The 13,034-nt window shown below is 40.4% G+C and overlaps 2 protein-coding genes across 2 annotated transcripts in view; both read left to right on the top strand.

Annotated features, from left to right (window-relative positions):
- LOC119411820 (E3 ubiquitin-protein ligase TRIM62) overlaps positions 1-13,034 on the top strand; it is a gene marked incomplete at its 5' end in the record, with an annotated part of 294,497 nt that overhangs the window by 215,831 nt on the left and 65,632 nt on the right.
- Positions 1,406-13,034, top strand: part of LOC119411819 (migration and invasion inhibitory protein) — a 12,842-nt gene continuing 1,213 nt past the window's right edge. Inside the window, exons 1-8 of the mRNA XM_037678753.1 lie at positions 1,406-1,692; positions 3,725-3,927; positions 6,567-6,672; positions 7,885-7,996; positions 8,072-8,151; positions 8,248-8,374; positions 9,213-9,309; positions 12,116-12,235. Of these exons, the coding sequence (XP_037534681.1) occupies positions 1,503-1,692; positions 3,725-3,927; positions 6,567-6,672; positions 7,885-7,996; positions 8,072-8,151; positions 8,248-8,374; positions 9,213-9,309; positions 12,116-12,235 (1,035 nt within the window). The 5' untranslated portion in view covers positions 1,406-1,502. The remainder of the gene's footprint in view (positions 1,693-3,724; positions 3,928-6,566; positions 6,673-7,884; positions 7,997-8,071; positions 8,152-8,247; positions 8,375-9,212; positions 9,310-12,115; positions 12,236-13,034) is intronic.

The raw sequence follows: 13,034 nt of genomic DNA, 5'->3' as shown, positions 1-13,034 counted from the left end.
AATAGCACCTTCTCAGAGTGGATCAACCAGTTTGCTGCTGACAACCAAAACCAGCTGATCACATGCTCAAGAAGGACCATCAGCCTAACAATGGATCATTAGCACACTGATGGCTGTTTACTACTCACAGAGGGCTGAGTGATACTAGCAATCACAGCATTGTAAGAGGGGGACAGTTGAACCCGGAGGCCTCCACCCCTGTTTAATGATGGACGGTTTCTTTTCACAAAGATGGCCTCCTTTACTTTTCTCTCAAACCATCGTTCCTCTCTGTCCAGGATGTGAACATCTTCATCCTTGAAAGAGTGACCACTGGCCTGGAGATGAGTGTAGACCGCAGAGTCCTGGCCTGATGATGTTGATCTTCTGTGCTGGGCCATCCTTTTGGCCAGTGGCTGTTTAGTTTCCCCGATGTAAGACTGATCACAGCCCTCCTGACACTGAACAGCATACACAACATTACTCTGTTTATGCCGGGGGACTGGATCTTTGGGATGAACCAGTCTTTGCCGTAATGTATTTTGGGGTTTAAAAGCCACTGGGACATTATGTTTAGAAAATAAACGTCTCAATTTCTCTGATACTCCCTCAACATACGGAATGACCACTGGTCTGGGTCTGGGTTCCTCCTTTTCACCTGATGGCTGACTGGAGTCCTGTTTGGGTTTCTTCTCTGCTTTCAGGAAGGCCCAGTTAGGATATCCACATTGCTCTAGAGCCTGTTTTGCCTCCCATCACCTGTTTTACCAGCCTGTTTTGCCTCCCATCACCCTTTGGAGCACAAGTTAGGAGTCATCAGGACTCTGTACCACAGAGCAAACAGCATCCCCACTAACTCAGGAGCCAGGCAGAAGGAGAAATCCTACACAAAACAGGCTGATGGTCCTTCTTGAGCATGTGATCAGCTGGTTTTGGTTGTCAGCAGCAAACTGGTTGATCCACTCTGAGAAGGTGCTATTTAAGAGACTGAGCTGAATACAGCACCTCAGACTGAGGAAGTCTCTTGGATGAGAGACGAAACGTTTCTATATTTTTTTGCTTTGTTTTGTTTTTTTGAATGTCCAGAGGACCAGATTGAACTTTTTTGGATTTTTCTACCTGGATTATTGAGCATGCATCAGGATATTTAACTATAATTGTTTAAACTAAGGCTCTAAGCAGAATTATAATAAACTATTTGGTGTTTTTAGAGTTTGAAGCATACGCTCATCACTGTCTGCGCTATAATTTCATACCACAGTAAATACACAGCGCCCTCTTTTGATCAATAAGTTGCCATGCAGCTGAAATTAAATGTGTGTATGCTCCTTTAAGAAATTCTTCCGATAAGTACAAAAGCATTGTGGGTAAAATTTATGCAGCCAATCAGATCGCTGTTGTCATGGCGTTGTTATGAAGTGGGCGGTGTCTTGTTTAAAATACAAAACAACCCCAAATTTTGGGCAGATTTGTGTTTTATTGGTAGTACAACTTTTAATTAGCTTAACAAATCATTTAAAGTAATGTCCGCAGATCGACTTGAGTTTTTACGCGAGCAGAACCGACGTTTGCTGACGCAGCTGAAGCAGCAAAGGGAGAACCTGGAACAGCGGAGCGGCTGCAGGGGGAGCGAGGCCGAGGTGACGGTCACCACGAATGGAGACCGCGGTCCTGCCAGGGCAGCCCTCGCTAAACCCTCCGTGAGATTTGTTGGTAATTAACACGGATCAGGAGTTGGTTGTTTTCGTTTTAAAAGTGCTCGTTTGCTTCTTGAATTTGATTAAGCTGAAGTCGGTAGGAAAAATCAGTAAATCAAGCACAAAGTAGGAAAAAAGTACTCATTGCAAAGTCACAAAAGCCGGTTATTTGTTATATATAATAAACTAAATATCTACGGTTAATGTAAATACATAAAATGTATTTGCAGGCAAATTTGCGATATGTTCTTGACAACTGTCTTATTTCTTCTTTCTCTTTTCATTCACATTTAGCAGCAGATTTACTTCTATATTTATATGTCTCTGAGTTTTAAGCTTGTCCAAATGCAAACAGCACGTGGCATGCCAAACGTTCGTCAGTCACGTGACTCCAGCTTCCACTGGTTTTGGCAGCCTCAGCTGAGGGCTTTATTTAGGCTGAGTGCAGAACTGCATATGAGCCCCTTCTTGTTTGCTCTGGTGATGGACCGACTAACAGGAGGTCAGGCAGGAATCTCCATGGTCTATGATCAGATGACTGTGATCTGTCATCTGCAAACATCTAAGACTAAATAAGGGAACAGGTGGAAGAGAACTTGGAGAGGTGGAGGTATGCGCTTGAAAGATGAGGAATGAAAGTCAGCCGTAGTAAGACGGAGTACATGTGTGTGAATGAGAAGGAGGCCGGTGGAACAGTGAGACGACAAGAAGCAGAGGTCACAAAGGTGCAGGACTTCAAGTACTTGAGGTCCACTGTCCAGGAAAATGGGGAGTGCGGTAAAGAAGTGAGAGAGTCCAGGCAGGATGGAGTGGATGGAGAAAAGTTTCAGGAGTGATTTGAGACAAAAGGGTGTCAGAAAAGGTCAAAGGAAAAGTTTACAAGACAGTGGTGAGACCAGCTATGTTGTATGGTCTGGAGACAGTGACGCTGACAAAAAGACAGGAGAAAGAATTGGAAGTGGCGGAAATGAAGATGTTGAGGTTCTCCTTAGGAGTGACAAGGCTGGATAAGATTAAGAATGAGATCATCAGAGGTACTGCACAGGTTGAACAACTGGGAGATAAAGTTAGAGAGACCAGACTGAGATGGTTTGGACATGTCCAGAGGAGGGACAGTGGGTATACTGGTAGAAGGATGTTAGAAATGCAGCTGCCAGGAATAAGACAAAGAGGAGATATATGGATGCAGTTAGAGAGGACATGGAGGTAGTTGGACTGAGGATGTAGAGGACAGAGTGAGATGGAGGAGGATGACTCACTGTGGTGACCCCTGAAGAGGGAAAAGCTGAAAGAAGAAGAAGAAAAAGAGGATATCAGTATATCTGGAAAACTACTAGATTAAACCTTTTCAAGCTGCACCATCTGATATAATTCAAGATAAAACTTATGTTTGATTTCATATTTTGTAATTAGTACCTTTTAAGGAGATTTACTTACCTGTTATACTGTAGTTATAGAAGTAGACTGAAAACAAATGATTGGTTAAACTAAAGGGGTAAAATTTGGGGCATACACTTGTAAAATAAATATATTTTGTTGTATTATTTAAATATTAGTAAATGTTTTTTTGTTTTTTTGATTTACACAAAAACCTTTGGAAATTCTATCAACCACTGAATCAAGATACTTTCAGTGATCGCAAAAAGGGAATATGCAGTTTTTTTTTAATCTATATGTTGTCAAAATTTCCATAAATACAAATAAAAAATGTTGCTGTACTAAACATAGTTTTTAAATTAGAATATAAGTATTTGAAAATAAGCAAACATTTATGTAAAGTATTGTAGTACTACCCATGTTTGTCCAGGTCCACCTAACTGTTTGTCTCCCTGGAGCTGTGTTTAGGTGAATAGATTTCAGCTGTTTTTGACGGTAGCTGAGTAAAGTTAGTGCACAGTCTAGGTCAATGTAGACATTATAACCAATCACTAAGACAAAATGATCCTTCTAATTAAAACATCTTACTAAGATGTGTGAATTGCATTGAACAGTTAAGTGAGGAAACCTGTTCTCTGATTTTTTTTTTTCAATTTTATTATTATTATTAGAACCCCTTGAGATACACAGAAACCTCCAGCACATTGTTTCTGCACCATCTGAGACCTCCAAACATAAAGGAGTAACTGCTGAACACACAACACAGACTGAACCCTTGAACGACAGCTACAGAAATCTACAAGTTGGAAACGAACTACAAGACACGAGGCCATTAACTGCCAAGTCATGTCAGTTTAATCCCACAAGAAACCAGGTATGTTTAAATCCTCTCTTGTTTTAAAACATTTTTAATTTAATTTACTGGTAATTTCCACAAAGTAATATTCTTACATTTTTTTTTAACAATATTTATGTACTTGTTGCCTTTTATTTCACTATTCAAAACAACAAAGAAGCATAGGAAAATACATGAACACTATTAAAAAGGCTTTACTGGTCGGTCGTGGCTAGTCTTGTCACAATAACAAATTTTGCTGGGCAATTAATTGTCTCCGAAATGATTGCGATAAACGATATTTTTTTTAAAGTTTAACAATAATTATCAAATTTTAGAAGAAATGTCGATTTGTTTGGTGTGTAGTACCTTTTTCGACCACTTGATGGCAGTATAAGACTGTTTGACCCAAAGGATGGATAGTTGAGCAGCATGCCTCTAAGAAAAATGGGAGGGAGGGCCTTTGACATGATATGGGCTGACATGGCGGACGCTTGGTGATTTGAGCTCTTTAGCATAACATTTTCCACACAAAGATTTTAATAAAAATCAGTAAACAAGTTCTCAGCTTCTTTTTGCAGAGAAAAACAACTTTTTGCACGACTGCACAGGTTTCAACCGTGAATTTTGGAGCTCGACAAGACAGCGATACATTCTCAAGGTCAGCCGGTTAGCTTAGCTGCTTTTAACGATCCAAAATCGTGTTTTTAAGCAGATTTTAAAGGGAAAAGGAGGGGTTAGTGAAGAGCGCTGGAGTTGAGCCTTTTGTCATCCAGTGTCTTCAGTAGAACGAGAGAGACGAGAAGAAACGATAAAGCCGGTAAATGAGAATGAGGTTGACAATTTTCATTCATCATGCGATTAATTGATTTATTGTTTATTGCGACAGGCCTAGTTGCGGCCAAAAGTTTTGAGAATGGCACAAATTTTGGTTTTCACAAAGTTTGCTGCCTCAGTTTTGATGAGGCCAATTTGTATTAATTGGAAGGACATTGCTGCTTGTAAGATAGCACCCAATCAACCATTTATCAAATAATCAAGAACTTCAAGGAAAGTGGTTCAGTTGCAGTGAAGAAGACTTCAGACCGCCCAAGAAAGTCAAGCAAGGACCAGGACCGTCTCCTAAAGATGCAGCTACAAGATCCAGTCACCACCAGTGCAGTGTGCTCATGATTGGCAGAGGGCAGGTGTGACAGCATCTGAACGCAAGGTCAGCAAAGAAGGTACTTCTCTCCAAAAAAATATCAAGAACAGACTGACATTCTACAGGAAGTAAAGGGATGGATGGCAGAGGACTGGAGTGAAGTTATTTTCTCTGATGAAACCTCCTTCAGAATGTTTGGAACATCTCCGATTGTCCGGAGAAGAAAAGGTGAGCGCTACCACGAGTCCTGTGCCATGCCAACAGTGAAGCATCCTGAGACACTTCATGGTTGCTTCTCATCAGTGGGTTCGCTCAAAAATTTCTCCTAACAACACCGTCTTGAGCAAAGAATGGTATTAAAACACCCACCAAGAGCAACTTCTCCCAACAATCCAGGAGTAATTTGTAGACGAACAATGTTTTTTCCAGCACGATGGAGCACCATGTCACGAGTCAGAAGTGATAACCAAGTGGTTCAGTGAACAAAACATTGAAATTTTGGGTCCATGGGCAGGAATCTCCCCCGATCTCAATCCCATTGAAAACGTGTCGTCAATCCTGAAAATTAAAGGGTGGACAAACAAAATCCTAGAAGCTTTGATCACCTCCGAGCACTGATTAGACAAGAACGGGTTGCCATCACTCTAGATTTTGCGCAGAAGCTGATATGCCGAGGTGAACTGCACATCTTACAGAAGAAGGATAAACACTGTAAATATTAAGACTTTGCTTAAACTGGATGTATTTACTTGTCAATAAAAGGTCTAAAAACTACATCATTATACCACATAAACATCTGACAAAAAGTTCTAAAAAAAAAACTAGAGGCTGCAAACTTTGTGAAAACCAGCATTTGTGCCAGTGTCAACTTTTGGCCACGGCTGTACTGTATAACTAAAATGCTTTTTTAATACTTAAGACTCTAAATTTGGGTGAAACGTCTTTCACCTCAACAGTTCTGACTCAACACTACGCATCTTTTATATTGCCTACGTTGTACATTTTTAGTTTTACATATTTGTTTTTATTTCTTGGCACGTGAGACCTACCAGGACAAAAAAAAAAAAAACTGCTTGAAAACCTCGACGAAGCATTTTCTCTAAAAGCAGCAGTTTTTAAATGTTAGCCTTTAAAATATAAACAAAACACAGATTGGCAATGAAGCCAAGGTTTGAGTATTTTTGATGAATGAATTTTAAAGTGATTTAATATGTTTCCACATCCTGCCAGCTGGCTGCTAGGCTACTTATGGGTGGTGTTTAGCGATATATGTGACCACTTTGAAAGGAAGAAATGTTCCCAAGTGGTTTTCTATAAGTTTGAAGTGTGAAAGTGTGAATTTTATTTGCTTTATGTGACAGCTCTCAGGCTAATTATGTGCTGTAAGCTCTGTCATACAGTAATAGCATGCTTTATGATCTTTTCATATTATGTTGTGTTCAGATTTACATTTGCTCTGAAGACAGGGCTAATTAAAGAGCTTGCTACTGTTATTGTTTAGTATGTTGATCTTGTGACGGCTTTCTTTTACTAGAAGGAGACCAAAAGTCAAGTGACGTTTGGATCTGATGATGGGGAACACAAACCATTCTCATTCAGTCATCATTTACAGCCTTTATTGGGATATGACTGGATAGCAGGTACACCTCTCTTGTCTATCTGCCGAATGTACCGTATTTTCCGCCGTATGCGTCGCACCGCCGTATAATTCGCATCAGTCCAAATATGTCCAATAAAGTGGAAAAATATAAATACATTGCTTCGCTGTATTAGTCGTATATTATGCATCACCGCTGACAACCCGGAAACGTGGGCCGGTGTTGTGGCAAAAATCGATTGGCTGCCAAATGGCGGCCGCAGGAGCGAGCACAGGAGGACTTTTAATGAGAATGTAACAAGATTAACACTTAAAAACAATTATTTGTTTGTTCAACAACAGGCGTTAAAAATGGGACACACCCAGACCACCACTCATCAGCAGGACCCGGGACACATAGGCACATGTCAAAGGTTCATTAGGTAGCTGAGAGTAATGCTACTTTTCTTCAGGCTGCGAATTAGGAGGCTCAACTTTCCTTAATAAATGCACTTTGACGGTCAAATCAGCTGCATTTCAAAACCCGATTCGCGGGAGCGCACAGAGGGACGAGTCACTGTGCTTTTCGTCAAAATTTAACAAGATAACCACCTAAAAACAATTATTTGTTTGCTCGACATTATAATCTCAGTTTAACTTACTTAATAAATGCACTGTAATGGTAAAATCAGCTGCATTTCAAAAGTATTCGCTGCCTTGGTGCTCTGGGAGCGCACAGAGGGAGGAAATCAGGAAGGAGGAACACTGCGCATTTATTCTAAATTTAACAAGATAAGCACCTAAAACAATAATTTGTTTGCTCGGCATTAAAACAAAGGTGTGTTTCAGTTGAACTTTTACGTAATAAATGCACTTTAATGGTCAAATTAGCTGCGTTTCGCCAGGGCGGCACAGTGAAATGCTTTGACAATTGCTCCAGGCATGATCCTGGAACTGGACAAAGGTGGCAGGGTATGGCACGCTGATTGTGTCATTAATACCCACTTTTACCTATTACATGACACAACAGCATGCCATACAACTCGAGTGCCATCTGTCGGCTGAAAATGGTAGTGTTCAATATTTTCAATGTCAGAATGAATGAAAATAGTCATATCAGTCAAAAATTGGTTATAAATATGGGAAAAAACATAAATAAGTGGCTTCGGTGTATAAGTCGCAGGGCATGCAAATTATGAAAAAACTGCAACTTATAGGCCAGAAAATACGGTAATCGTCAGAGGACTCACGGTTGTTGCTGCTTTTCTCTTTTAAGGAGTTCTGGACACCGAAGACTCGTTAGCTGAGCAATCTGACGAGTTCTTTAACGACCTACGTGTGTTTAGATCGCTCAATAAAGATGAGTGTATCCATGACGCACAGTCAGAGTAAGTCTTTTGTATATTTTTTAATCACCCTTGTTTCTGTCTGTTGATTTGAATCCCTAATGATTCTACTTTTAGATTATTTGAAGAGAGGCGTTCAGTAGCACCACTCCTAACAGATGAGGACAACCAAGAAGCAAACACAGACTCTCATCAGTGTAAGAGGGATCATGTTATTTCATTAGTCTGTTCTCCTGTCCCTCTCTGTTACAGCTGAGCTAACGCTCTTCTCTGCTCGCTCACCTTTTGCCCAGGCACATTCTCTTACAGGATTAACAACAGACTGTTTCCTGTCCCACTTCACTCTCGGGAGTGCTGCCCAGTGTGCAAAAAGCACAAATCTTCCCACCCTCACTCTGCTGCTGAACCCGCTCTGATCAGGTACAAATCATTTCCCCTCTGAAAACACTTAGAGCTCAGAGCAGTTTATTGGCCTCTGGAGCTAGTTGTAAAATTTAGATAGTTCCTTTTGCTTCAAAATAAACACAGAACAGACTTGAATAGAATGAAGCCCTCATTCACTTTCTGAACATGTTCCACTTTTTACTTGCATTCATACCTTTAATTTGTTTTGTCAAGACTGCCAACAGCAGAAAATTAAATTATTATTTTTTTATTATAAAATGGAGCTGCACGGTGGCGCATTTGGGTTACATTGTTGCCTCGCAGCTCGAAGGTTGCAGGTCAAACTCCCAGGTGGGGATTTTCTACATGGAGTTTGCATTATTTTTAACCACAACTATTATGCATTGTCAACTATGGTGAATTTACACTCCTCAGTCTCTGTCAAACAAAGTCAAGTATTCTGGGACTTAAAATTGTAATATTAAATTAATTAATCCAACCTTTATTTATCCAGGTTAGTCTCATTGAGTCACGAGGACTCATTTACAAGAGAGACCGGTTTTAGACAGACAACATATAAAGTACAGACAACAATAAACTACAGTAAAAATGCAATTAAAATGAAAGTAATGACAATTATATCACAGTTTTTATTTCTTCAGCGTTAGAGATAACTGAAAATGTGAGCTCTTTTTATAGCTGAGCTTGTTTAACGCAATGTTAGTTTTTTATTTAACCTATAAGGCTCTCATTTGAAAGTGTTTGTTTTCCTTTCATTGAACCTGAAATATAAAACTCTTTGAGAACATAACAGCAAAATGTATCGCATGTCAGATCTTCTAAATATGATTTTCTTTACTGTTTTGCTTTAAAGGGTGAGCCTTCCTCGCACCGCCCTCTTACCACCTTACAAATACAAAGCTCACCGGCGGAGCAGCTTTGACCCTTCAGACAGTTTGGGGTTACCATCGGTGAGTTAGAAATGCCATAAATTCATCATACCTGCATGAACTGACCACCATTTTATCTTGTCTTTTATAACAAATGGGTCCCCAGTTTAAGCCCACCTGTTGGGTGTTTTCTTGTTTTTTGAAGACGTTTCACGATAAATATTAGCAGACAGCTGCTAACTTTACTGAACTAAATCACGTAAGCGTCAACTTGAGAGACTGTATAAGAAATCTGGTCTAACTGTCCATCTCCAAATGTACACAGACTATATACAGAAATACAAGGATGCACTAAACTCTGCCTGGTCAAATTACTACTCCAATCTCGTCAACTCTGGCTCCAATAACCCCAAGTCACTTTTCTCAACTATCAACACGCTTTTAAAACCCAATAACAACATTTCCTCATTCATTAACATCACCAAATGCAGTAGTTTTCTGTCTTTCTTTCAGACCAAAATTGATAACATTTATAGTTCCCTTGATCTCGTCTCTGCTCACACAGCCCCTCCAAATTCACCTCCCTCCAGCTCCATTCAGCAGCTCTCACACGTCACACCAATCTCCTCTGCTCAGCTGACTAAACTTTTGTCTGGTATCAAAACTACCACCTGCTCTTTGGATTCCGTTCCCTCTCCTCTCATCAAAAGTTGTCTCTCCATTGTTTCTTTTCTGATCATAAGAATCATCAACTCCACTTATTTCTGGATCTGTTCCACAGTCTCTCAAGTTGGCAGCCATCACCCCAATACAAAAAACCTGGTCTTGATCCTGAAAACTTCATAAATTTCCAGCCTATATCCAATCTTCCCTTTCTGTCTAAAATTTTAGAGCGAGTCATAGCTGATCAACTTCAGACCCACCTCAAATCCAATAGCTTGTTTGAACCATTCCAGTCCGGTTTCTGTCCAAAACACAGCACTGAAACAGCTCTTCTCAACGTTACCAATGATCTTTTCCTTTCTTCTGATTTTGGCCAGCTCAGTATCCTCATCCTTCTGGACCTCACTGCAGCTTTTGACACCGTTAGTCATTCCATCCTCTTATCCCGTCTCAAGTCCAACCTGAACATCGCTGGCTCTGCTCTGTCCTGGTTTCAGTCCTACCTCACAGACCAGCAACAGTTTATTCACATCAACTGCTGCTCCTCCTCCATAACCCCTCTATCCCAGGGTGTTTCCCAAGGTTCAGTGCTTGGTCCTCTCCTTTTCATCCTTTACTTCCTCCCCCTTGGTAATATCAGCTGTCGTCATGGCCTCCATTTTCACTTCTATGCTGATGACATACAGATTTACATTTCTACTACATCCATAAACCCCAACATCCACTCCACCCTCACCCATTGCTTAACTGACATCAAAATCTGGATGAAGCACAATTTTCTCAAATTAAATACTGACAAAACTGACATACTCCTCATAGGTCCAAACAGTGCTACCAATTCCACTCAAAACTTCTGCCTCAACTTTGACAACATCACTTTTACTCCATCACCGCTCATTCATAATCTTGGTATTCTTCTTGACGCCACTCTTTCATTCGAATCACATGTCAAACAGATAACTCGGACTGCATTCTTCCATCTCAAAAACATAGCACGACTCCGCCCATCACTCACTTTCTCCACTGATGAAATCCTAATCCATGCCTTTGTCACATCCAGAATCGACTATTGCGATAGCATTTTGTACGGTACACCATCCAAAACTCTCAACAAACTGCAATATATTTAAAACTCTGCTGCCCGCCTTCTCACCCACACCCGCTCCCATGAACATATCACTCCTGTCCTGCAGAAACTCCATTGGCTCTCCATCACTCAGCGCATCCATTTCAAGATCCTCCTCATCACATTCAAAGCCCTCCTTAATCTGGCTCCTCCATACCTGACCCACATACTCCATCACTACACTCCTTCTCGTTCCCTCCGTTCCTCCGATGCCAACATTCTGTCTCTTCCCTGTAGGACCAAGCTCTGAACCTGGGGAGACAGAGTCTTCTCCATCGCTGCCCCCACCCTCTGGAACTCACTGCCCCAACAGCTTCATGTCTGCTCCGACATCTCCACTTTTAAGAAAGAACTCAAAACCCACCTGTTTAAAATTGCTTTTAATGTTTAAGTTTGTCCTTTTTAAATGTTTTACTGTGTTTTTATGCGTTATGCATTGTTGATTTTATTTTTTACTCATGTAAAGCGTCTTTGAGTATTTAGAAAAGCGCTATACAAATAAAATGTATTATTATTATTATTAAACAACAGAAGCTCAGTCAAGCTGAAAAACAGTAACCAACTTACCGTTTAGGCTGATGTCAACCTAATATCCAAAATAACAATAAAAATGAGTGTATAATTGTTTGTTTATTATGCCAAGTAGGAAGAGCAGAGAGTGTGTTATTGCATGTTTGTGCTGCTGTTGTTCAGCGTATTGTTTCTGTACTATTAGTGTTTAGTGTATTCTAAGTTTAGCACATTTCTTAGTTCATATCTTAGATCTTATTACTGTTTTTCTTATACATTTCATTGTGGGATGTAACTGGGACCCTGTGTACATAATTTCGTTCCACCACATGTACCACATGTGATGAGAATGACAGTAAAGAAACCTTGACCTTGATTTTGCTGTCACAAATAATCTAATTTATTTTATCAAGGACAGTCAGGTGTTTCCTTTGTCGAAGAAGATACGAAACAAAACAACATCTCTGAAACAACTTAGAATTCAGGAAGCTCTGGCTGCTTCTTAGGAAGGAACCTTGTTCAGCAAAAATGATAATTTGACTGCAGCTACCCTGTTATCTCATCGATGTTGTAATTGTCCTCGTGCAGCACTGCCTCTCAGGCTGGTCAAACACAGGCCAGACCACCGTGCCACCTCCCAGCAGCCTCGACCTGCGGAGCAGTCTCAAACCAAACAACTCCGAGTGCTCACTGAACCAGGAACTGGAGGTGAGAAACCTTTCAAACCTTGACTCTGTGCTGATCATCACGTACTGTAGCCTTAGCAGTTTAATTACAGACAGATTATCTGTTGGCTTCTTTTCCTCTCTGCTCTACTCGAGTCAAATGCCCGTGATAGATGCTTCTTGTATTTTCAAATGCCTAGAAACTCACAGTTTTGCATTTAGTTTCATATTTAAGGGGCAGCAGCTGCAAAGCCACAGTCACCTCTACTTTAGTTTTTGCATCTTGGAACATCAAAATCATTTGATTGTTTGACCTCGGTGTTCGAGATGAACAATGATGGTGCAAAAGATCCTGTGGTTGAGATGAGGGCGAGATCATCAGTAACTTTAAACACCAATATTTAAATCTTAGAACTAGTTCATGATGAAAAGGAAGCTTGTGAAAGTTGCTTTAAATGGCCTAAATCAAAGACAGGTCCCACAGAGACATGTGTGTAACACTCTGACCTGTGGGTCACACAGCAGATGACAACCTGCCATTTGAGGGAAATGTTACAACTCTTTTTCTACATGAATAAATAATGTTTGTCCTATAAGTCTTTCAGTTTATCGCAGTCGTTCACTGTCAAAAAGAGTTTTGTTTATTGTCCCCAGAGTAAGCTGTGCTTAGTTTAGTTTTTTCTGGTAAAATATGGACAGTAATAATGTACAACACTGCCTGTCTGACACCAGTATAATGACATGCCTGATGTTAGATGTGAAAATAACCTGGTCTTGATGTGCATAAACATGATTTTATGCATTACAGTAGTCCCTCGTTTATCTCAAGGATTACATTTCGG

The sequence above is a fragment of the Nematolebias whitei genome, chromosome 7, assembly GCF_014905685.2.
Source record: "Nematolebias whitei isolate Nwh7 chromosome 7, NemWhi1, whole genome shotgun sequence".
Taxonomy (NCBI): domain Eukaryota; kingdom Metazoa; phylum Chordata; class Actinopteri; order Cyprinodontiformes; family Rivulidae; genus Nematolebias; species Nematolebias whitei.
Note: the sequence above shows the minus strand (reverse complement) of the source record. Positions and strands in the feature narration are given on the sequence as shown.